General features: G+C 44.5%; 1 protein-coding gene across 1 annotated transcript in view; it reads right to left on the bottom strand.

Annotated features, from left to right (window-relative positions):
• Positions 1–13,004, bottom strand: part of LOC146206191 (spermatogenesis-associated serine-rich protein 2-like) — a 43,813-nt gene extending 30,809 nt beyond the window's left edge. The window contains exons 1-5 of the mRNA XM_084590819.1: positions 12,879–13,004; positions 7,283–7,362; positions 5,665–5,773; positions 1,301–1,353; positions 682–856 (exon numbers count right to left, since the gene is read on the bottom strand). Of these exons, the coding sequence (XP_084446945.1) occupies positions 682–856; positions 1,301–1,353; positions 5,665–5,773; positions 7,283–7,362; positions 12,879–12,897 (436 nt within the window). The 5' untranslated portion in view covers positions 12,898–13,004. The remainder of the gene's footprint in view (positions 1–681; positions 857–1,300; positions 1,354–5,664; positions 5,774–7,282; positions 7,363–12,878) is intronic.
• Between the last annotated feature and the right edge of the window lie 13,928 nt (positions 13,005–26,932).

The following is a 26,932-nucleotide window of genomic DNA, read 5'->3' on the forward strand; positions in this document are numbered from 1 at the left end:
CTGGAAAAATAAAATACATTGATTGATTGATAATAACCAAACTAAAATAAGGAAAAATGCCATTTTGTTCTGCAAGCTTTCCGATTATTACTTTTGCCCCTCTTTCAAAAAAACGCCAACCAGTTAGTCACTCCTTCTCAATAGATTACGATCAAGTGCTGACATATCTTTGCAGTGCTCACTTCACACAAAAACACACACCAAAGCAGCCAGCACAAAAAGCACAAGGTATGCCTTTTCAGTCATGAACTGCCAAAACACATGCACTAGGTCACAAAACAATTTTCCATGAGCAATCAGTGAACTTTTCTTCATCATGACGATTGATTATATTATTCAGAAGGGGGAATAAATGTTAAGATAGGGAGGGGGTATGCCAGAGAATCAGTACAATTGAGAGCCAACACACATGCAGCACTTGCACTTGCCATCTGGGAAATTTTCAGAATTGCCCAGGAGAAGAAAATGAATGTCTATTCCACATTTTTTCACATATGAAAAACTCATTTGCTATGCATAGGTGAAACTTTGGTGCTCTGATGAAGGCAATATCAGAATTGATCACTAATCACACATCTTTTACATGGCTACCATGTGAATTGGGTACATCTTAATCCTGTCACTACCTCGACAAAAACTTTTCTATGAAGCAAGGCCAGTTAACATAGCCAGGCTACCTACCCTCAGGAGAGGTGCAAGAAAACTGTTCTTCCAGATGCTCTTTCTCTTCTTCCAGTTTTCCCAAAGTCACATCCTTGCTGTCGCCTGCAGCAATAGCATCCTGATTTTCTACCATAGATCCAGAAGCTGAGTCCTTCTTTGGCTTCTTTTTCCTCTTCCTATTCTTGTTTGCCAGCTTGAATAGAAGGGATATTTACAGCCATTAATGCCAGCACTGGTAGCATGCACTCATAGACACTTTGCCCCATGCTAGACATGCTGCACCCTGAAAAACACAACAGCACACAGATATTTATGGCTTGGAAGAGAGAGAGACCTACTGCCATCAAGAAGCAAACTTAATGGCAGAAAAGAAAGTGAGCATGAACTGCTGTAATGCTGGGCCTTTCAAGCGCATTAGAACACAAATTAGCAAGGCCTAGTCAGGACTGTAAGCCGTGCAAAAATTCCCCCCCCCCCCCCCCCCCCCCCCCCCCCCCCCCCATGTTCAGACAAAACAATGCTTAAGTGGTAGAAACTACTGATGTGCGATACATTAGGAAACATAAGCAAAATTATCCTGTTGTAATATGCTCAGATCATGTCACATTCCCCTAGATCCACTGTGTAAGGTAGTTACCTTAACCTTGTTTCCAGCACAGTTCCATTCACGCAAGGCCTCTTCAGGTCCATCTGGAAAAAACATTCAAATCAGTCTATACACATACCCCTTTTCACAAAAGTCCAACTCTGGAGGCAAACTAGACAATCAAAAACAAAGTGCACATTGCCAGAAAGGCAGTCCAGGTACTTCAAAATCATAGTCCATTTCCCGGCTTACCCTTTCAACAATGTTCGAATGACAACGGCTACCAGTTATGCACTGTGCAATGAAAGGACTTTTCCCGCCATTTCTAATTTAACCATATGACAGCTTTACAATAACATTAGCCAACATACATATGCTCCACCATAAAAACTGCCCAATAAACAAAATAAACAAACTGAAAACAGGTGTGAAGCCACACAGCCTGATCTGAAGCAGCATGGTGACAGCAGAACAAATGTGTGATGGCTAGTGATGCAGAAACTACTCTAAGCCGATAATTAGTCAGAGCATAAAGTGTTTTCATAAATGGCGTGTATTACAGTTAAGTGCACAGCTTAATTTATGATCAACTCAACAGTTAGGCATTCAGACCTCTGAGCAATACAGCATTATCCATGAGCCAGAAAAGGCTTACCACTGTGGGTGAGTGGCTTTGGCGTTCCGCTACTGATCCTAAGGTTATAGGATAAAATCCAATAGCTAAATTTATCTGGAGTCCTCTGCTACGGTGTCCCACAGAGACTTTACAATTTGGAAATTCTTAATACAAGGATACAGCAAATGCACCTTATAAACAAGCAAAGAAATTCAAGACGAGCTTCTTACCAACCCAGCAGTGCAGCATGCAACATTATCAAGATGATGACAAGGCTGTGAAAAAATCAGCTAAGCAACAGCTATATTATATAGCCAGTGACAACCTGGGGCTTCTCAAAAGCTTGTCTACAGTCAATGTGCAGTACCTGAATACACTTGTGCTCCAGATGTTCCTCCCAAAAGTTCTCAAAACTCATTTTATGTGTACTAGCAAACTCTTTGGGGCCAAAAAATCAGAGAATTTCAGCAAATGTCCCAAAAAAACAATGTAATTGTAGGCTGAAAGTGGAGGTAGACAATTATGCCCCTCTTATAAACTGCATCTTATATATTCCCGAGATAGCATCAGTACAATCACTTCAGTTCAGTTCAGTTCAGGCGTTCAGTCGTGTCTGACTCTTCGTGACCCTATGGACCATGTCACGCCACGCTTTCCGGTCTCTCACTATCTTCTTAACATCACATAACTTCATCTGCAGTGCCTCGAGGATGCCATCTAACCATCGCGTTCGCTGCCTACCCCTTCTCCGGCGACCCTCAACCTTTCCCAACATCAAATATTTCTCCAGCGACTCCTCTCTTCTCATCAGATGACCAAAGTAGCTGAGCTTTAACTTTAGAATTTGACCCTCCAATGAGCAGTCAGGGTTTATGGTCGACAATATCGACTGATTTGATCTTCTGGCAGTCCAAGGAACTCTTAAGAGTCTTCGCCAGCACCACAATTCAAACGCGTCAATTCTTCGGCGGTCAGCCTTTTTCACAGTCCAACTCTCGCATCAATACATCACAACTGGAAAGACCATAGCACGAGTTATACGGATCTTGGTTGGCAGACTAATGTCTCTGCTCTTTACTAGGCGGTCAAGGCTAACCATTGCTCTCTTTCCCAGAAGCAGGCGTCTCCTAATTTCATGGCTAGTACAATCACTGCAGTAATGCATTTCTTTAAAATAATATGCAACCTTCAACTCAGATTGATTTATATGTCTGAACAACAGGGGACATCACTCCAACCTCTGAGACGGGTATGTAAATCCCTTCAGGATTTTCTAACACCGTTCTCACTTCAGGAACGTAATGAGTGACAGGCACACTCTTCCTTACTGCCAAGAGGTAAAAACATCGAACGTCACAAAACCTAGTCTGGAAAATGCTCAAACCCTTTGCAAAGTGGCCTGAATACTTTCAACCAAGGCTGCAAGGCTTCACAGCTGCTAGAAGTACGGCCCTTAACCCAGTCAGCGCCGTCTTGTGGACACTCAATTGTAAGTAAATTGCCAAGTTATGAGCACACTGCAGTAGCTGACACACTTGTGCGGAAGTTCGTTCAACCTCTAGAAGCCTCACAGGCAACAAAGTAACTCAAATCCAGACAACTAAGTTCTCACTTTCTCTACTGGCAGCTCACTTCATGGTTGCTTCAGCCTTTGAATGGTCATGGTGGCAGTATGTGCAGTTTAACATCCAAGAGTGATGCATGGGCTATGAGGGACACTATAATGTGAAAGACTCCGGGTCAATTTAGACCACCTAAGGTCCTTAACACGCACCGACATCACACAGCACATGGCACCGTTTAGAGCAGCAGTTCTACATCTCCTCACCATAAAAATGCTCCACGGCAGCATGCTTTTCACAACATTAAATAAGTTTAACACAAAAAACGTTACAGAACATGTACACTTACCATATTTTTGCGATTATAAGCACGCTCCCTAACTTCGCAAAAAAAAATTTTGAAAAAAATTTGCAATCGAGTCTAAGCAGCCACTTTTTGAAAGAAAGAAAGCTTAGACAAGGGTTCCAAAGCGCTTGCTTACTCAGTCGAGCCAGAGCCGTTGAAGACGCGAGGTGGCACGGTGCCTGCGACGCGATCGCCACTTTTTGTACTGGTGCGTTCCCACAATACACAACAGCAGGCAGCACAGGACAGCAAAAGCCAGCCAAAAGCGACCCCGATCACTCTATTAGTGTGTGTTGTCACGCGGACCCGGAATCCGCGGCTATTCAGCAGGTCTTGGCAGGTCTCTGCAGGTTTCACAGGCATTGCTGGTCTGTGTTACTGTTTGGTTTCAACTGTCTGGCATCCATAATGGAAGTTTTAATGAGTTTGAAGAGCACTGTCACAGCTTGAACTTCAAGCGTACTGCAATCGCATATGCTAAAGATTTTTGCAAAGTTTGTTTGCCAAATAAATTGTTACTTCTCGTGCCCATCTCATCAAGATGTCGATGTAAAAACAGGGAAGGGGAGGGGGGGGGGGGGGGGGTAGTTTAGATTTTTTGTATCTAAGTGCCCCCTTCACTCGTGATTGTGAAATGAGTGAGTGCTTAGAATCAAGCAAATACGGTATTTACAATTCCATAAGCACTGTGAGTGAACGTCATCTTAATCTGAACATGTTCATCATCATTGGTCATCTAGTCCTAAGAAGAAGTGTGGATGAATTGTGGCTTCTCCTGTCTCACAAGTGGTGGAGGTATCTCTTGTTCCCAGCGTCCTCTACGCGGCACCCCCTGGAGCTCCGTTTCGGTCGTATTGTTGGCAGCACATCAACTTTCATGGCGCAAGCAGAGTCGCATCCCTTGCTCTGACTACTGTTCTGGCGCCTGCTGCTACTGACGTGCATTCTACAGGTGCCCATGCTTCCTCTGTGCACCTGACGTCCCCTGCAGCCCCTATTCCTCAGCCCTTGAGCCAGCCTACTTCGTCAGTAAGCCCCTGTCAGTGTGGCCCTCCTCTTTTCGGCGGTCTCTGAGGTGATGACTTGGACGACTGGCTACAGCAGTATGATCAAGCCAGCGCTTTTAATTGCAGGGACGCTTCTATGTAGATAATGTCTCATTTCATTTAAGTGACATTGCTAAGACGTTCAACCATGAGGACGCCATTCCTGAATGGTCCCAATGACAAATCTTTGGCACTGTTGGTGCTGGTCTGGCTGCTCTCTCATAAAAGGCTAGAAAAGTGCGTGCGCTTCCGGGCGAGACCTACACATCCTACATCGAGGACGTCCTCACCCTTTTTCGGCAAGTCAACAACGCAATGGTTGAAGGCGTCGCCATATTTTGAGAGTAATTGGCAGTGCTAGTGCCCAGAATCCATCCATGGTAGCTGAAATTCGTGCCACTTGCCAGCTACTTGACAGTCACTGCGGCACAAAACACCTCGGATCCAAGCCAAACTCCGAGGCCGATCTGCCCACCATGATCCGCTCCATTATTCATGAGGAGCTCCTTGTCCTGCCTATCCCACCCAGCTTAGCTGCCCTGTCCTCGTGACCACTGGTGTATGGTAACTGGTGGCCCCTCTCACCTTGTCCAGTTTGTTTCTACTGCAGCATCCGCAGCCATGTTGCAAGTGTCTGTCACCGACGCCTAAAGATGAGCATGCGAACTACGGGTACATCCGACGTGACGACGCATACCAGTTTTCTCCTTGCCAGTATTACGACGACAATGAGCTATGTGGCAACATTCCATTTTGCCAAATTCATACCCTTAAATTCATACATGTGCAAAAGTAAATCCAATCACTTTTTTTACAAGTATCAAGAATGACAACAAAATACCTACTTTCAGATATAGCAGTTATGGTAGCATTAACATCATAGTCGTAAGTCCTCAGGGCCATGCATATCTGGTCCTTGCTCATGCTTGGCACCACTTCCCTGACTTTGCTGAGCTGAAAGCAGAAAAGAAGACTTCCTTTTTCTCTATGCTGATCACAATACACAACCAATAGAAGGGGTCTACTTAGAAGGAAAGCTTCAGAAAGCTTACTAACTACCATTCATTTCCAAGACAAGATTATACATCAACATCAAGAGACCACGAACAAGAACTTTCATCGCTACAGCAGTAGAACTAAAATGCAATTGAGTGTTATTCTTCCGCAAATGGTTATCACTACGCTTTTCAGTCTGCAAGAATTGTGTATGGTCTTGTACAACCAAAGAGACCTGACCAACTACCACTCAAAGTAACTTTCCACTCCTTACAGCTCAACGGCTGCTGGAGGTATGTCATTCACTATTAGCATGTGTAGCCAATATTACATTACACAACATATCAAGAGGCTAAACAAGCACGATTATATAAAGGTCAACTCCAGTATTTTTTCTACCTGCTTAGATTTTACTGAAACTTTCACAATGTTCTCCAAAATTTTCTGGTCTTTTGTGCCAAATTTTGCAGTGGGGTGGAGTCGTGTTGCAGTGCATATGAAGATTTTTTGTTTTGTGGCCCTTGTTATGGAGATTACTAGAGGCCACAGAAACTTCTCTGTGGTGTCACTGAATGCACAGCCATCGATATTCACTCTGCTTTTGGGAAAGGATGAAATTGAGAGCTTCTTTTTGGCTACTGTAGACGGCGACCCCCTATCACTTCCAGTCGTCAGTTTAGCCAAACAGCATGCAGACAACAGGTTTCATGACACTGTCAGTGGTGTCACCATTGGCTCAAAAACCAATTTCGGTTTTCTGGTTTTTGCTCTTTGAAAACACTTCTACTTGGTGTATTGAAGAAACAGTGTTTTGTATCAGAATCTGAGAAGACTATGGGTCTATTCCCACTTGCGAGTCGCGAAGGGCGTGCGACCGGCTGTCTCATGCAACCAGAGAGCCGCGCAGCGCGACCGCTGTTCACACTTGCAAATGCGACCTCCGGGTCACTTTCTACATCTTGTCTACCTTGACTGTTCACCACATAGAGTAAAGCTAACTTACGTTCACATCAGCTGAGCCACTGATTGGTTTAACGGTTTGCGACCAGCAGAAGCAAAGCTGGAAATTCGAGCAGTGGTTGAATGGCCTGCAACTGTCGCTTTTCGATTAATGCAACCATTTGCGACAGTCCCTTTTTGATCAAAACGGCTGCGCGACCTCGGCAAGTTGCAAGTGTAAGCGGGACGTAAGGAATGCAATTCGATTGTTAATTCAAAACGCTAAAAAATTTCCCAGAGTTATCTTTTAAGGATATTGTAATACTGCTATTTTTTATGCACTCATGCTGAAAAGCAATGTTTCTCACTACTATAAATCATGGGAGGCATTTTAACATCTTCACGCTAGCTGTCTCTTTAATCTCTTTGGAATGGGGCCTGAACTGAATCAATCAACTGAGGCCACTTCCACAGAGTCTATATACCTTTCAGCAAACAGTAGCTGATTCTGTGGCTTTGGACACTTACTTTTTCCTTGAGGTCTTCAGGACCATGTTGCTCCCCATCAGCGAGAGCGACATTGTTGTGAGTGTCATAAATTGAGCGAACTGTAAAGGCATGAAAAATATAAGCGTAAAACATTTTTTGCAACACTGCTGACATAAACTCTGTCAACAAACAACATTTGCATAAACCTTGATATAAGGTCACAGAAAAAAAAAAAAAAAATAGTGAAGCAAGTCGACAAAAGGCTTCAATAAAATTCTTACAGGAGAAAGCATAATGAACTGTCAGCTTTCAACAAAGGCAAAGCAATTATTCATCACATCACATTGTTTAACACATAGATGTGGCACTATTTGGTTACCTGTCCAAAAAAACGAACATAAGTGCATCCATGAGCAATACCAAATATTTTGAGGAGTTTGATATTAATTTCAAATTAATAGATTTCTGCATGTCAGAGCCATGCCCAAGCTGCAAGATCCACTGCAGTGGAGGGCTCCGGTTTAATTTTGACTCCCTGCAATAAGAGTTGTTGTCGGGCTAGTTGGCTAGGTGTTGTCCTTTTTGTGCATAGCCACGATGGCTTTACACGATCCCTGCAATATTAAGTATTTGACTGCAATCTCAGTGCACAGGCTCTTTTGCATTCCGCCTCCATGTGGATATGATCGAACCTATAAATTTATGCTCAACAGTAGCAAAATACAGCCACTAGACCACTGCACCCCATCATTTCGTTTTGAAATTTTGAAGATTAACATATGACCACCAAAAAGTACACAGATTTCATGCAAGTCAGCATGTGATTAAGAATCCTGCGGCCTGTTCTGACCCATCATCTCCTGCAGCCGATACAGTGACACATATATCTAATATCAAGGAAAGCCTCAAGTATGTTATATACTTGACACTTCCCTGCAGATACTTTCTTTGGTTTTAAGTCCACTGTGATTAGTCAAAAGCACCTCTTTTCTGTGCAGCAAGAAGGTGTGTGCACAAAGTCCGGCATAGCTATGGCTCTTTTTAGCATTTCCTTAAGCTTTGCTGACAGAACCATAGCTCAGAATTCAAGTGGCTTATCTAAAAGAGCGATCTGATACATAGACAACTTAATCATAACGAACAACTGCAATACTTTATTTTTTTATTCACTGGTACCTCAAAAGCCCACTAGGGACATTACATGGAACGATATCATGCAACGCCGGATGGTCGTCAACGTATTAAATTGTTTAAGAATTGACTGATGATCGCGAATAAGGTCCCCAACAAAGGTTAACTGCAGTTTCTCCATCTAGGGTTGAAATCTGTTGGCTTTACTTGTCTACTTCTTATTTGCTGACTTTGTTGGCAATCAAGGACAGTACTGCCGTGTCATGCCTTAAGTCCATTCATTTCATGAAACAAAGAAAGCATTAGCTATCAGGTAGAAAGACTGGTCACATTATTTGCAAAGCAAGTGAGAAAATTATTCGGTGGCTAAAAATCAAAAGGCATAAGCAGGAAGACAAACACAGTATGTTTAGTGGCTCTTGCACGGCAAAAGATATGACAGTGCAGCCATCTTTAAAGGTCCTAAAAAACTACATTGTACATGCTCATAAATAGAAAGGAAGTCTGAGGGTGGCAGGATGAAAGGAAAAGGGGAATGTGCTGTCAAGCACGTAGAGTCATTTGTCATCCACAAAGTCTGAGTGATATATCAAGTCCCACTGTGATACGAGAAGGTGCACATCAGGCACACACATCACAGAAGGTGCAGAGAATGCAAACTGCAAGAGTAATGATGACACTTTGAGCAATTGGGCTTTTGCACAAGGGTATGGCATCATCACGCTGGAAGGCAGCCCAGCAGAAAACTACAGCCGCTTCCCATGTGTATCCTATGGGAGTGGTGCCGAGCAATGCCATTCAGATTGGTTCCATCCTGAGCTGCTAGGGTTTTGCATGCGCACTGATCACTCGCACAAAAAGCAGGCACAAAAAGCAGACAGGTAGTCACTGTCTGAAGTGCCGCGAGTGCAATGATAGTTATGCACCGCCTTTTTCTAAAGCAAGTGTTGTGTTCACAGAGATCGAGTGACACAGGATGTAGTGGAAGCATTTCACATCTAAACTAAGAAGATGTGTGAAAGATCAGTCTGTCAGCCTGTCTGCAAATGAGAGCGGCTTTCGGAAAATGAGAAAGACATCTGCATAATTCGCCCTGCCCAAAAGCTAGCATGGAGCATGTGGTCTGGATTTACATATATACGTGTAAATAAAGAAGCCGCAGTAAAAAAATACTAGTTGAGAGTAGAACTATGCCCTATGGTTTCTTACCTCAGTGCCACATAGGTAGCACTTACAAGTGTCCTTAATATAACAGAGATGCAGCACCAATAAGGGAAGTAGAACTAAAGCACACTAATGTGTAAAATAATCACAAGCAAAAATGTTCATCAGTCAGGTGTGCACTATTTCCTTACGCTATGGTATACAGGTGGAATGCACTGAGACCACAAGGCGCCTAACTATGCCGCCGCCAGTCATTTTTGTGGTGCACGTAGCAGACTAAATCCTGCCAGTACTGCTCCGAAAGCGTGCTTTCGTCTTGTTACGGTGGCTCGCTTGCCACATTCATGTCCCTTAGACTCTGCATGCATCGGAAATCGGGCAGCGACGAACGTTGTTCGTGAAATTAGGATTCCCTCTGTTCCAAAAAGAAAGTTCGGACAATGGCGACAACAGCCATTCCGTGAATGCCGAAAGCCGCATGTAGTTCTGCACCGGGTCTACGGGAGGTTCTTGCATTACTCTAGACATATCTGCGACGCCTTGATTTCAATCTCTTCTGCATATGTGACCGAGACATAGTGCTAGTTAACCCAAGGGGTTACCTGCGAACGTTTAGGACGAGGTGCATCCCGGATAAGCTCAGTATGGACACCAATTAAATTTTCCTAAAAGCTGTATGTATGAAATACGTGACCTCGTCCTGTTTCGGACCTTGAAATGATAGAGTCCTTGGGACATGTGCCGTTTCCCGGGGGTATCGTTGCCACCCTGGTGATTTTTTTTTTTTATTTGTACACATGCTGGGAATCTATGCTTGCGCCAGGGCGATAATGCAAGCTCGCCGCTTAGCTCGGCAACCAGCCAGTTTAACTTGATCACTGCACTGTATGTGCGTTGTGTTTACAGATGTCAACACGAAAGACACGACAGAGATAAAGCGCTGAGTTCCGAGTATCGGCTTCACACTCGATTGTCAAGCTTAAAAATGAGCCACCATGATGCACTTAGCCCATTTTGGTGCCTCAATGAGCTTCCATTAAATGCGATAGTGGATAGCAATCTTTGTGTACAAAATATTTCTCTAGTGTGCCAACAATAATGCTTTTACAATCCAACTCTCCGATTTTACGGAATGCGACAGTGGGCAGCTACCTTTGTGTAAAAAAAAAAAATCATTAGTGTGTATCGCTTCCAAATTCAGACTCCAATTTCACGGAAGCGCTGCTGCCCCTGACCATTCTCTCCGTTTAGAGTCAGTCCACAGCGTCATTGGACCTGTTTCTCGACCTCAGCTCGAGCAGCGCTAAGCAGCACTGCTGCCCACCCGAAATGGCATTTATTTCAGATTTAGCTCCTTGCTGCTGTAACGCGCGGCGACGGCCAGCCGATTTTCCCGTGTTCGAGAGTTCCAAAAGGCAATCTGAAAGCACCGCACGAGGAAAACATGCTAGTGGAGGCGTTCGTCTGCTACCTGCACCACAAGTATGGCGGCCGGCTGCGTAGTTGGGTGCCACGTGAGTGCCAGTGTATATCTCCTATACTGTGGTGTGTGAATGGTCATACCGTCAATCTATCCACCAGAAGCACAGAAAATCAAGCTTGATAAGCATATAGATAAGAAGAAAACTGGCAGAGTTAGTAAGATTTTATAGCATAAGAAAAAAATAAAAAACACAAGGGCCAGAGCAAAGACGTAACCAGTGTTGTTACCTCTTAGCTTTGGTTCACGCTTATTTCGCACCGTTAAATATGAAGCAAATGTACTGCAGTAAAAAAGCTCAGCAACAGATAGTTTCTGCCAACACTGAATGGATACAAGACACAATGTCCAAGGAGCATGCGCACATATCAATACGCAGCACAAATTACTTGAATGATGAGAAAATGCACTCATCATTCAGACAATTGTTTGTAACGATAAAGTCAACAACTTGATTGGAAGCAATCTTAACTACAGCCTTTTTTCCTGCTCTGCTCCCATGCTTTTTCAAGCCAAATAAATTTCTCTGCAATGTGGGAGGTCATACTGCTTGTTATGTTCCCTGCTCTGTCCTGTTCTCTGCACTGTTGTATTTTTGCTTTTCATTTCCCCAATCAAATCACAAATACGAGCTTTTCAGGCACAAAAAGGTTAACAAGTCATCTGTTGGCTTGCTTCGTTTTTGCTACATTTACTGCGACATACATGTAAAAGGAACATGCTCAAGCTGTGTCCTCGGATGGTGTCCCTGCACCCAAAGGATTTATTGCAAAAACAAATATGGCAACATGAGGCACTCCTAATTTGAACTCGCCAGGTACGTTATACATGCCAACAAAACACAGAGGACTGAGTATTTCACGAGGTTTACGAATACCAAAATGTCAACATCCCATCTTTCATCCAGAACAGGCAGTACGCGGCCAGAATTAAACCGCGCTCGAGTATTCTATTCCAAGTGCCGTTAATCAGGCCACCAGTTTCCTTGACTTGAATTTCATGCATCCTCGCTCACGCGAAATTTACTGCGAAATGATGCGATCGAGATGATGCAACCGCACACTGCTTTCAGGAGGCTATGTTAAGCTTTACACGACGGCACAATTTGCAATTTTTAGCACAACGCGGTTTATTTCCAAGCCTTGTTCACTTCCGGCCCTGAGCCGCGACTGGACCCGGCAAACACCTGATCCAAAAGACAGCTTTCTTCAACTTTCTTTTCGAAAAGCCACCTGCGTCCGCACAGCGAACGAGCACGCATAGTTACGTAAACAGCGTGAAAACAGAGACGCGCTTGTAGCAACTCAGTTTTCAAACGTGTCGCTGTTTAAACCCTGTGAAAATAAATACAAAAGATCGGTGCCGCTCCTGCGCAGAACGTCATAATCGATGCTGCGCACGGAAATATCGGGGTTCGTTGTTTTCGCGAAAGACCTGGAGCAGCGACATTTCTCAAACGCGATAAGTGAAAGTTGTTGAGCAGCGTCAGTCGCGTTCGCTTTCTGTGATTGCTTCGCACATGAGGTCAACGCCCACACTATATCGTGAACTCCGCGAAACCGAAACCTTCGAATTCAGCGAAAACAGTTTCGCGTTACAATCCCAACTATTGCGTAGCGCAGCGAATCCTATTACAACTGCGCACGTATAACCAGAGTGGACGTGGAAAGGCGCAAGGAGATTCCACTGAAAAAACGTTGATCGAAGTTGCTAGAAGCCCTAGGCCTAGTCTTCGCAACACAGCCAGAGTCGCAGCGTTAGAGCAAGGTAGAATACAGCAGAGAGCAACACGACAGCAATCAATACCTCTGTGGCCACTAATTCCACAGACTGCAAGAAAAGAAGGCTTTTAGGGCTTACCTCCAAGCTTCCTCGCCATAACATACAGAACGCTTCCTGACCGCGAACAGTGCTCCTGACAGATCGACGGAACCGGAAAAGCCTGTCAGCCACCTCGCGGGGATGGAGAAGACTGAAACTGAAACAATAGCGTTGCAGTACGTGCGCTCGTTGCGCGTTCGCACGATCAAGAGCGCAGTGCGTTTCTCCTGTCTTCTTTATCACATGACGGCGGCACAAATTGGGCGTTATTCGTAACAATAAAAAATAATAAAATCAAATGTATCTCTTAATTCGTCCTCTGTTGGAAATTTTGGCTTAGGAGAACCATTCAAGCTGCTCTTTTTTTTTTTTTTTTTTTTTTTTTTTTTTTGTAAAAGATTCATACTTTAGCTATGATTATTTTCAGGAAGCATAAAAGCGGCCTCGACCGCGGAGGTGGGTACACTGAAACCGTACCAAACGCGTAGCGTTCGCGTTGCTAGTTTGCGCTGCGTACTTCACTCATAAGGATGGGCAGTTCACGCAGCTGTGCGAAATAAAGTTCTAAAGTCTTGGTACACAATTGACGATAAACATTTCACACAAGTGCAGATCAGCACTCAGAGTCATATAGATATGAACAGGCGAAAAAAGAAAAGTATCTTAAGAGGAGAATGGCGAAAGCATGCTTCTCCTATCATTTGCCTCTCATATCGTTTGCATCTTATAGGCGTTCGTTGCAATGCTACATATAATTATAATTGGTTTGCAGGAAAGGAAAGGCGCAGTATCTGTCACACTTCCTCCGGCAAGTGTGAGTTTGGACGGTACACCATCGCTCCTGCCACGTGGCGTTCCAATTGACGCGCGTTCACTATACTTCGTCTCACAAGACATCTGCAGCACTGCGAAATTGGCAAAGGAGTCCTAAGTGCCTCTCACCCCTGCGCACTATAATAGAGAATTGTGCTCCTACTGTCACCCCCGCCAATTTGGGGGGCGAGAGTCGCATAAGGGTACAATTGCCTATTGTAGTGCGCTTGATCCTGATTGAACCGGGGTGCCTCTGCCTTTCGCATTGCAGATGGAGACAAGAACACATCTCGCGGAATATGACAGATCTCGCGCACAACTCTCACGCACCGGATTTCGCTCCATGAGCCTAGAAAGGCTTTCGCCTTAAAAACAAAAACAGGATAATTGTGGCTCTCCTGCGGTCATGTAGAGAGAAGCTTATATTATATATATTGTCCCGCATGGGCTGAAATGGCGCTACACGACGTTTATAAGAGGGATTCTTTTAGCCGACTAATACACACCTTTTCTTGACGGTCTACACAAACGTTTTGCTTGATAATTTATATACAATGCGCTAGCTGTGCCCATAAAAATGCAGCTTTCACTTTTGAGTTTATTTTTCGTGTTTTGGTAAGAACTAGAATGTTTAAACAACAGAATCTTGCTTTGTAACTTCTATACACAAATATATTAATAACCGCAAAAATACCGTGTGTAATCTTGCTCTTAGTTCTCCAAGAGGACATACGAGGAGGCTGTTGCAGTGAGATATATAAGGATGAGTGCAGTTTTTCTGTCAGAGTGAGGTGAATATAAAATTTCTCCGTAACAGTCTTTCGCGGCGAGGAGGAAACAAGCCTGGAATTAAAGAACATAGTTTACAGCGCAAAGGCACGCGGCCAAAGGAAAGAAGAAGAAGGAAGACTGTAGGGACGAACACAGCGCTGACTCACAACTGTTTATTTTCATAGTGTTCTCTCGTAGTGTTCCTAACACTACGAACTCGGGCGCGCAGCGCCACTCCGCCTTTCTGTTATGTGGGGCGCTCAGTAGCCGGCGGGCGGCGCGCTACCTTTACAGTTTTTTATATTTTGTACGCTTCTTTACATACCCTGTCTTTGTTCTTTCTTCCTTTCGCCCATTTTTCCTTTCCCCTCACTATCTCCTCCCTGTTCGTTTCATTCCCGCCGGCCGCAGCTCAGGTGCTAACAATTGTGCCGCGGGTAGCAATTTTTTTCCTTTCATTTGTTCGAATTAACAAGAGAATAACAGCCGAAGACATATGAATAACAGAAGACAAAAAGATTAACAGCAGTGGTATTCGTGCGTGCGCGTCGCTGCGAGCAGTTCCAGTTGCAACTCTTCTAGCCAGGCGAAGACGAACGACCCAATGAATTTCAAGCACCAACCTATTTTTGCCTTGGCAGACTTTCGCGAGAGTTCCGAACGTTGTGTTGGTAATGAAGAGACAGGAAAAACCGCATACTCGTGCAACAAGCAGGCGTTTGACAACAAGAGGATGGTGTTATTTGCAGCAAACATTTACGAGATGCTGTCTGGCGAGTAAAAAGAATTTCGGGGCCGTCAACTGAAATTTATGAAGGCATGAAAGACCATGCATGTCCCGCTTGATGACAACAATGCCGAATAAATTGGTTGTCAACGTAATGTTTTGTGAAACAATGCTACAATAACCTTTTTTTTTTAAGCGCTTACTACTTACATTTGTTGGTTTCTCGCCCGTTTCTTCGTCGCTCTCAGATTCAATATGGTGGCCAAGTCATGTGATCATAGCTACAACATTGCAAATAATTTCTTAACTACCCCGTGACCACCCATACAATGGAGTCTACCACCTGGTCCACCATGTGTGACGTCATGATTTCCCAAAGCCATGTGACCGAGGTCCTTTCACCACCGCTGCATTACTATACTATCGACCAGCCTTATATACTCCACGTGGGAACGGGTGTGTTCTGAGTGGTGTCAAACCAATAGGCACCTCATGGTGAACACAATTGTTTTTCGAGCTGAGTCCTAACGCGTTCTAGGGATTCGTACAAACGACTTTCATTCCTGGAAACCATGATGGGGTGCGACCTTCGGGGGCCGTGGCGGGCGAACCAGTGATCGTAGAAAGGTGCGGGTGCTACCAAACGAAACGAATTGTTTCGTGATACCAAAATGGGTGACCTAGGCACATATTCTCTAAGCAAAGCGCAAAAAAAAAAAAAAACCACAAAGGACGAGGAGGGGACAGGACAAGCGCTACTTTCAACCTTTCCTTTGTGGTTTTTTGCGCTTTGCTTTGTTGACGATGAACCAACACGCCCAAACAATTTCCCTTCTGTAACGCTCTTAATCGCCAGCGGCGGTCGAGCTTTTTTTTTTTTCTGAAAATAAGCATCTCACTAATTTTTGCTGCCGATAATAAATGTGAATGGGGTCATGGGAACATGGGATAACAAATAATAAATAAATAATTGTTCATTAAAGGAGCTTCCACTAAGGTCATTATGGCATATTATTTCATAAGGTCACTATTCCATAAGGATCAGTTTCTGTTTCATCTGGTCAGACGTCAGCATGACGGCAGCATCAGACGAACAGTACAGTCGCACAAATTACAGGATAGCAAGTCCCGCCGTCGAAAAAAGTGAGCGCCACTCACCGCATGCGGCAAATAGGTGACTGAGACATGCAGGCAATGCTGAAATCCAATCGCCAAACATATATTCAATGCTAGGACGCTTAAACGCCGCGGCTTTGTTACCTAGCTGGGACCTAAAGTCGACTAATTGGATTCGAAATAGATTCGAAAACAGTAAACAGAGTATACGCACGACCAGTGGGCCCAAAAAATGTAGCGCGATTAGAATTGCGCCTAAAATTTTATGAAATGGCGATATTCACCAAGCGGCAAATGATGAATATCGCTTGGTGAATGTCGCCATTTCATGAACGGAAGAACCGGAAATGGACATGGAAAAGTCCTAACGGGGAGACTAAAAATGAAATCGACTTCATAATGTGTTCAACCCCCGCTATTATGCAAGATGTAGAGGCAACCGGGAAAGTGCGATGCAGTGACCACAGGATGGTGAGGTCCCAAATTAGCCTAAATCTGAAGAAGGAACGCAGCAGATTAGTAAGAAAGAAACCCATCAACGAATTAGCGGTGAGGGGAAGGGCAGAAGAGTTCAGGATCTCGCTACGGAATAGGTATTCAGCTCTAACCGAGGATGGCGACATTACCCTAGAAGAAATAGGAACAATAATTTCAGAGATATCATTACTGAGTGCGCGGTAGACGTAGGCGGTAGGATAGTTAGAGAGGATACCGGTAAGCTGTCTAAGGAGACGAAAGATTTGATTAAGAAACGCCAGAGTATGAAAGCTTCCAATCCAACAGACCAGATCGAATTGGCCGAGATATCAAAGATAATCAATAAGCGCAAGGTGGGCGATATAAGGAAGTATAACATGGAGAAAATTGAGCATGCTGTAAAGAACGGGGGAAGCCTTAAAGCGGTAAAGAAGAAATTGGGCATAGGCAAAAACCAGTTGTATGCGATAAGGGACAAGGCGGGCAAAGTCATCACGAATATGGACAAGATGGTCAAAGTAGCCGATGAGTTCTATACGGATCTCTACAGTAGCCAAAGTAGTCAGGATATCCATACCATCAATCAGGTGATAGAAAAATTCTCGGAATATAACCAGCCCTTATAAATAGCATTCATTGATTACGAAAAAGAATTTGACTCAGTTGAAACCTCGGCGGTGATGCAGGCATTGCGAAATCAGGGGGTGGACGAGCCGTACGTGAAAGTGCTGGAAGATATATATAGTGGCTGCACAGCAACCATAGTTCTGCATAAAGAAAGTAACAAAATTTCCATAAAGAAAGGTGTTAGGCAAGGAGACACAATCTGCCCAGTACTTTTCACAGCTTGCTTAGAGGAAGTATTCAGAGACTTGGAATGGGAGCAGTTAGGGATAAGGGCAGATGGAGAATACCTCAGTAATCTGCGATTTGCTGATGACATTGCCTTGCTAAGCAACTCGGGGGATGAACTGCAAATAATGATTGATGACCTAGACAGGAAAAGTAGAAAGGTAGGCTTGAAAATCAATATGCAGAAGACTAAGGTAATGTTCAGCAGCCTTGGGAAGGAACAGCAGTTTACATTAGGTAGCGAAGTACTGGAAGTAGTAGGCGAATATGTCTACTTAGGACAGGTAGTAACCGCAGATCCGGACCATGAAAAGGAAATAACAAGAAGAATAAGATTGGGATGGAGCGCATTTGGCAAGCACTCGCCGATTATGACTAGCAGCTTACCGGTATCACTCAAGAGGAAAGTATACAACAGTTGCATCTTACCTGTACTCACCCATGGGGCTAAAACGTGGAGGCTAACCAAGAGAGTTCTACTTAAGTTGAGGACAACCCAGGGGGCTATGGAACGAAAAATGGTAGAGGTAACATTAAGAGATAGGAAGCGCGCGGAGTGGGTCAGAAAAATAACTCAAGTTACCGACATTCTAGTGGAAATTAAGAAGAAGAAATGCGCATGGGCAGGACATGTAGTGCGAAGAGAGTATAACCGATGGTCGCTTAGTGTAACAAACTGGATTCCAAGGGAAGGAAAGCGTAGCAGGGGGTGCCAGAAAGTTAGGTGGGCGGATGAGATTAAGAACTTCGCAGGGGTCAAGTGGATGCAGCTAGCACAGAACCGGGTTAAGTGGAGAAATATGGGAGAGCTAGGCCTTCGCCCTGCAGTGGGTATAGTCAGGCTGATGATGATGATGACCAATCGGCAAGCATATGTGGTCGGCCCGCGCTCGGCCATTTCCGATATGTAGGGCTTAAAGTCAGGGGGCCTCAAGGGGTCAGTGATCCCCCCCCCACACACACACACACACTCACCAGTATTTAAGAGGGGTCTGAGACCCCTTGCGCTTGAAAATATTAGGAATGCGTGAATACGAACCGGGCAACCATTTTTTTTTCTTGTCAGGAGTAGTTGGAACGTTCCTTCACAACTGTTTCGACAGTTTTGTAGTTTAACATGTTCTGTAAAAGTCGAGACAGAGAAAAATAATGATTTCTTCCTTTTCAATAAACCGATGTGCCAAACAGGCCACCAGGTACCTTCCTTCTTTATTTCCCTTTCCAGATATGCTCGAAACACTGTAGACCCGCCTTCATATGGAGTCATACTTTAAACACTGCCAACATGGCCTGCTAAAACTCATCGGGCCGAGCTTGATCGCCTAGCTCGGACTGAGGTCAGCGATTGACAATGGCTGTAGAAATGGCCGATTGTGGGCAGTCGACCTCGGGCCAACGAGTATGGCCGACTTGGCCAACCTACTGCCGTGGTCTGGTCATGCACGAACCATGGTCTATGCACGCATGGCCCAACCATGGCCGCAGTCTAGCCACGTCGGGTACTCGCTGTCCTGTGGTTTACCCATGCCTGGGCAGTGGTCTACTCGCTCGTAGCCCGTGGCTCTGCCCGTGGTTTACCCACACAACGTCTGCAGATCAGCTCTGCCTGGGTGGCACAATAGTTAGAGCGCTCTATTATTGTGTTCAAGGTTGCGGGATCGAATTCCGGCCTCGGCGGCCACTTTTCTATGCAGGCGAAAAGCAAGGCGCCCGTGTGCTGTGCGATGTCAGTGCACGTTAAAGAACTCCAGGTTGTCGAAATTTCTGGAGTCCTCCATTACGGCGTCTCTCATAACCTGAGTCGCTAAACCCCAGAAATCAATTAATCAATCTGTTCAAGAAAAATCTGCTGCGGCAGCATTTTCAGATGCGCAGCTTTTGCTTGAAGCGGGTCTAACTTTGTAGCATTGACAATATATACTGCCGAAGTTCTTCGGGTAGGTGAAAAGCAACCCATACGTAGGTAAAAAAAAAAAGAAAGGCTGCACACCGACAAAGGCAGATTCAAGGAGTATTTTTTATGGTCTATTGTTCTTACATTATCGAAACAGACCAGAAACTCTTCTAGTACAATAAATAGCACTTTTCTATCCAATTAATACGTTTGTCAGGCACCACAGTAATCTATTCTGACTTTCAGCTTGGCGGAGTTAAAGATGTCACTTTTCCTTGCTCGTTGTACGCGCTGTATCATTCCTTCGCTGTTATGAGCCTTCGATTGACTGCTGTCGTCACGACCTCATGACAGGACCTCTCAGAGGCACGCTGTCCCTCCTCATGCATCATAGAAAATATACGGAAGAAAAATGTCTCCTTTAATTTCGTATTCATAGGAAGGATGACTTTGGAGCTTGCTAAAAATGACAAAAGGCTGCCACTCAGACCAGTATTATAATGGTCGTCAGTTTCATCAGTGCTGAGGTTCTCTGTTTTAGTCATCGGATGATATCTGAAGGCGATTGAAATATGGGGTGTACCATTTTTACTGCGGTGACCCAGGTAATATGATCCAAGAGCTAAAAAATAAAATTTCAAAGGCAGGAGAAGGAAGCATTATATATTGCCGGCAGTTGCCTTGCGCGGCACAGAAAAGTTTTTCTTCTCATTATTTAACTGAAATTATTTCCCTAAATTACTAAATATCGACTTGATAAAATAAATGGGAATTGCTACGTTGAAGAGCATCTCCACAAACCTCCACTCCATTATTTGTTATAAAGAACCCTCGCATGTGTGTTTTCTTCCCAGATAAAGGAGAAGACCCCCGAAAATATACAAAAATCACGTGGCCAGAGAATTTCAATGCTGCCTTGACTAGATGGCCTAGTGCAGCGGTAGACCTATATATTGGCGATGGTTTCTTTGCCCGCCTCAGGCAATCGATTCCACGCAACTATATTTGCTTGCTTTAGTTACAACTGACAAATAATGCTCCTTTCATTTATGTCCTCACAGCTTTGTAGCCTTTATCGCCATAGCAAAGGGCGGCGCGCTTGCTATAACTTCCGCCTTCATGTGCGCCAAATGGCTGACGCGAAGCAATCATCGCTAGCAAATTAACGTACGCTGTAAAAAGGGGCCATGGCTGCAGGTTTTGTTCGCTCAAGTTGTGGTTGAGAGCAGCATGATTGTGGCGCAATAATGAGCTGGTAACAGTTTTCTTTTTTACATTTCGCAGACATTCTCCACAGATAGGAAAATAAAACGTTCACGTGAGGTTTCCTTATCGCAAATAATGAAAAAGGGGGTTTCTGAAGGTGCTCTCCGACTTTGCAAATCATATTTATTGTCTAAAGTGAATATTTAGTATTTGGAGAAAATAACCTTAATTCACTACTTACATCAAACAATTGCCTATGCTGCACAAAGTGGCTGAAAGCAATATGAGACCGGTTTCCATCACTTGTTTTTAAGTTTATTTTTAGCCTTTTAGCCCTTGGTTAAGGTAGCTGACACAGCAGGTATAATGCAACGTTGTTTTTTCTTCTATTTTGTATTCAATTATCTTCTTTGAGCTAGTTTCGTCATAGTACTAATTCAGTTCAACAGCAAAAGAAAAACAAACAAACAAAAAAGCCCTACGCTCTCTTTGGTCTCGCCGACTGTTGGCTTCTTCCCTTCGTGTATCGAAACAAGCCCAGCTTACGAGGGTTTTGGTTCTGGCAGTCTTGAAGCCCCAGGTAGCGTAAGAGGGTTCTCGCACAGCTTCCGCTCTCGAAGGTCTGTTCGATTCAGAACTGGTTCTCGGCACCAATTGTGAAAAAGTTCCGCTTGTGCCAGTCAGGTGCCGGCGAGGTGCAGTTCCAGTTCTTTGGTTCAGGTGCAGCGCGTCAGGAGCGCCACACATTACTGGTACGGCATTTTAAATCGAGCCTTGTCGTCTGCTCGCTTGTTCCTGTTGGCCGTGAGCTAAGTTCTCGCAGTGCGGCTATTGTCATGTCTCGCGAGTTCATGGACACGACAACATCGTCGAAGTCATTTTTATGACATTTCTAGAGTCATCCGACAGTGAGGACGAGGAACCCGACGCCGTGCTTTCCTTCGCAGCAACAGAGTTATTACATATCGTGGTTCATACCGAGACCGATCGACTGGTTCGGACAGACAGCCACCGAGTTCCCGAACAACCGAAGCGCTGTTGCTAGATATTTCAGCTTTGAACTCGGGAAGATATTCAGGTTGTCACAAGAGACCTTAGAGGAACTCGCCATTTTCACGGAAAATGAAGCCGCATCGACGACGGGAAAAAATGTCCCTGTATAGTAGACCATCGATGTTTACAAGCATCTCATCGGCAGCACGCGTCGTCTGCTAGCGCCGTCAACACGCGCACCACTTTCCTGCACCTCCTCCTCGGAGGGTGCCGTGGTTCTTTGCACCAGAACGGCACCACGACTGCACCAAAATCAATCGCGGACGGTGGTGCAGGGAACGCTCTGAATCGAGCGCTTTGGTGCAGCGCACTGTGAACCGGTTCCGGGGCGGTGCAGAGAACCACGGCTCAATCGAACGCAGCATCTATCACGTTCCACGTGACGCTCGCTGCAACTAAGGACTCTACGTCCACCGCTATGGATGAGGCTGGCGCTAGTGAACACTATCAAGGTTCGGTTACAGTTAACAGTAATACCCCGAAAAGTAAAAGGTTGGGCGGCCGTCGATGTAGCTCAGTTAGTAAGAAAACCGGACGCGATATTTGGAGGTCGTGGGTTCGGCTCCCACCACTGGCGCGTTGTTTTTTCTTCTACTGTGTATTCAATGATTTTTAAGCCAATTTCATTGTTGTATTAATTCAGGTCAACAGCCAAAATAAAATTAAAAAATAAACACTGCTTACACTATCCTTGGCCTCGTCGACTGTTGGCTTGTTCCCTTTGTATATCCTAACGAGCGCCTCAATTCCTCTTACATTTTCTCCTATTATTGGGCAGTGTCATTCGAAATGTTTGACGCAAAAATACGCCGCTGAAGTCATGCTGAGTTGACTTCGCATATTTATAAAATGCCGTCCTTCGCGCTTTTTATGCATCATATGCAAACACATATGTTGATTTGATGATAGAGAAAAATAAATTTAGGCGATAAGACTGTACTCACCGACGCAGTTTTGCCAATATTTTTTGCAGAAAAACCAGCTCAGTTTCGTACTAGTATTTCTGAAGCTTTGATATTTCGAACATTCCTGATTGAAAAATTTTAAACCTTAGCTGAACGTCGATTTTGATGGTTCTTATTTTAGGCCTTATTAATTATGTCCCCCAAGGTCATAAGTGATTCACATTTATAAATATAATTAACTAGTTTTTCTTAGCGAACTCTTTTACGTGCATAATTATTGTGCAAAAAAAAATTGCGCAAATTATAAAATCATAAAAAAATTAACAATTAAATAGAGCTTGGTTCGAAGACACCTGCCTGCTGTCGAGATTTTTGACGTGTTCTGTAATGAACTTAATGAAATGCAATTGACTACTGAGCTCCCCACTAATAATAGGCACAGGTTTATAGAGATAGAATTAATAATTTGACAGCCATGTTGGTTGGGCATACTCGCCCCGGTCTAGGAAGAGCCTTCTGCCTTTCCTTTTCTTGTTTCTTTTTTTTTCATGTCATCTCCTTTATTTGCTCCCTTAACTGCAGCAATAAGCCAATTGGTTGCTAGTCAGCGCGGGTTTCGGTAAAAACGTCCCCGGAAAAAACGGCCCCAGAGTAAACGTCCCCGGAAAAAAATGGCCCCGTAGAAACGTCCCCGGAAGGAAAGTCGCCATCTGCGAAGTACGAAGTAGGAAAAATTGTCCCCAAACGGATGCAATCAAGCATACTGTAACGTCAAGCTTCACCTCGCCTAGTGCCCTGCTTATCAGTGGGGAATTGCTTTCACCATCAGCGGATTTTATGGATTTTACTTTACATCTTCGTTTATGGTTTCAGCTTGAACCTTGTTTGTATTTTGTTTCCGCCGTTTTTATTTTTAATTTTTATTTCCACATGTTGTAGTTGCTCATAGTGTTATCAGCCTAAGATTGCGGTTCCCGTGGCGTGCCGCAGACGCCGTGCTTTGACCCGTCGAATTTGAATGGGCCAAACGGCCAAACATTGGGGCGTTCATAACAAAAACAATGATCGCAGTCGAAATTATTGGTCGAGGTCAAGTGTCTCTCCGCACCATTATGTGCTCCGACGACATCACTGATCGAAGTGTAGTGTCATGTTTCGGTGCTCGACACCGCACGCTACAACATGCTCAACCCTCTGCTGACATTTCAGGTTCTGCTACTCTGGCTGCCTGCTGCTGAACGCCCCTTTTCTCAAGCCCCGTCACCCGCTCGCGGCGGGGAGTGCGTGGTCAGTGACCGTGTGCTCAGCGCCGTAGTGAATGACACTCCGAACTTAGCCCGGATACTGTTGCTCCCCTGGCAACATAGCCCTTCATCGACGTCATCGGTCACCGGACCCACCATCTGCCGCCGGTCATCTGGGGCTCGACACCGCACGCTACAACATGCTCAACCCTCTGCTGACATTTCAGGTTGGTTATATGAACAATTGCATGTGAATGTAAAACTAGCAACCGTTGTCTTGTAGCGGTGTCTTGCCCCTATGTGATCAAGTGGCGAAGCGCTGTGCGAATATGCTGCGACTGTATATCCTTCCACCTGTTGTCCCAAATATTGTTGTATCTATCAGGGGACGTTGAGCTCAACCCAGGCCCGCCAGCATCACTCGGCGACCCATCTGTTCTAAACGCACTCAAACGCCTCGAGGACGCGCAATCCGTCATATCTGCTGAACTAAAAGAACTTAAGGCTACGCAAGACAACCACGGAAAGCTAATATCAGAGCTTAACAACCGCATTTCTTTGTTGGAATTCGCTCACAAAAATGACCCAAACGATGTGAAAATAGACGAAACCAACATAATAAAACGCGAGCTTGCAGTTCTTCATGCCGCCAATATCGATGCAAACAATCGCATGCGAAGGAACAACTTACTTTTTTTCAGCCTTAAAGACGTCGAAAAGGAAACTTGGGAAGAGTCGGAAACAAAAGTTCGAGACCTGTGCTCCACTGAGCTCGATGTTCATCTGGACGCAGGATGTATAGAACGCGCACATCGACTAGGATCATTCTGCTCAGACAAACAGCGGCCAATCATCATTAGGCTAGCGCATTTCAAGACCAAGGAAAACATCCTGGCGTGTGGGCCTAAACTGAAAGACACGCCATACGCAATCAGAGAAGATTTTGCCCCTGAAACACGTCTTGCCCGCTCCAAACTTCTGAAGTTTATTCGCCCTCAAAAATGCGCCTTCAAACTGCGACTTGATAAATTGTACGCTGGAAAAAAGTGTTATACTTACAACCATGTTACTGACTCGGTTATCGAATGCACTGTACGTGTTTCCAACGCCGATGTTAGCGAATGACGCGCAACAAATCATGCTCCCAACAGACGTCCTTCATCATACCTCGACATCCAAATCGCATTCACCAACATAAGAAGCCTTATTCCAAAGCGTGACCAGCTCCTTAGCTTTGTTGACGGCATTGAAGCTCACATTATCATTCTAACCGAAACGTGGTTAACTGAAGAAGTCCTTGATAACGAATTGCTTCCCACTAATCTGAACTTCACCATTTATCGTCGAGATCGCAGTGGCCGTCGAGGGGGTGGCGTACTCATAGCTGTAAGAAATACACTATCATCATCCTTAGTTTGCCACGACGACGTACTCGAACTATCGTGGATTTGTGTCCATACTTCAACTGCGAAAGCTGTATTTGGCATTTGTTACAGGCCACCCGATCATGGTCCATCTTTTGGCAACTCACTGTACAATAGCCTAACATATATCATTGACAACTTCCCCAACTCACCTATTTTTCTATTTGGCGACTTTAATTTTCCCCAGATTAACTGGCCTCTACTCAGCGTACCTGGCAATTCACAATCCAGTGAGCCCAAGCAATTTCTCGATCTAACTCTTGATTTCAATCTTCATCAGTCCATATCACTTCCGACGAGAGGGAATAATACTCTTGATCTTTTACTGACAAGTAGTCCTGACGACATTAAAAACGTAACGATTCTCCCTGGAATCAGTGACCACGCTCTCCTACACATTTCCATATCACTGCTACTAAAAGTGAGATCAGCATCTCAAAAGATAATCTTCAACTATAAAAAGGGGAACGTTTAAGTTATGAATAACGAACTTTCACAGTTTCACGCGTACTTTCTCGAGTCCTACTTGTCGAGAACGGTCAATCACAACTGGGAATTATATAAAACAACATTAATAAACCTAAGAAACAAATACATCCCTAAAATAAACATAAAAACCGATCATACCAATGAGTGGTTTACCGTAAGTCTGAAACGTCTCCTAAACAGGAAAAAACGCCTTTATCGATCAGCAAAGTCATCTAACTGCCGTGCTACGTGGGACCGATATCACCAGTCTGCAAAAACATACATTGAAAGCGTATAAATTCTTTTCAGTCGATCTACTTGGAATCTTGCAATCGAACCCCAACAAATTCTGGCGTATTCTGTCCCCCAGGTCTCGACCGAACCAAATAGCCCTCATGGGAACTGATGGTGAACCAGTGGAATCAGAACAGTGTGCCGCCGTCTTGAACCGTTATTTCGTTTCGGTTTTCACCCCCGCACACAACTGTTCGACCCAGCCTCCATCAGAGTCGCCACCAGTCACAATGCCTGAGATACAGATTAATGCAAACGGTATCAGTAACCTCATTGATTCTCTAAAATTGTCTTCATCGGCAGGCTCTGACCATATCAATAGCAAACTACTGAAAAACACATCGGAAACCTCGTCACAGATATTACAATTAATCTTCACCCAGTCTTTCCAATCGGAGGAAATACCGGACGATTGGAAAACCGCTCAAATCATTCCAGCCTTCAAAACAGGTGACCGCAAATCAGCATCCAACTACCGTCCTATCTCTCTAACCAGTGTCCCATCCAAACTTCTCGAACACATTATATCCACGAACCTAATGGCACACCTCGAATCTAACGACTTCTTTTATCCTCAACAGCATGGTTTTAGAAAACATCTCTCATGTGAAACACAGCTTGCTGAGTTCATACATGACTTACTAGAATCCATGGACAATAACCTTCAAATAGATGCTATATTCCTCGATTACTCCAAAGCATTTGATCGCGTTCCCCACAGTCATTTACTTCAGAAACTCTCATCCCTAGGAATTCCCGCCAACCTAATCCGCTGGATTAAAAATTTTCTTTCAGGACGCAAGCAGTTCACTTCCGCAAATGATAGCCACTCACCTCTCGCCAATGTAA

This window comes from Amblyomma maculatum, chromosome 1, assembly GCF_055883805.1.
Source record: "Amblyomma maculatum isolate TAMU_Amacu chromosome 1, ASM5588380v1, whole genome shotgun sequence".
Taxonomy (NCBI): Eukaryota; Metazoa; Arthropoda; class Arachnida; order Ixodida; family Ixodidae; genus Amblyomma; species Amblyomma maculatum.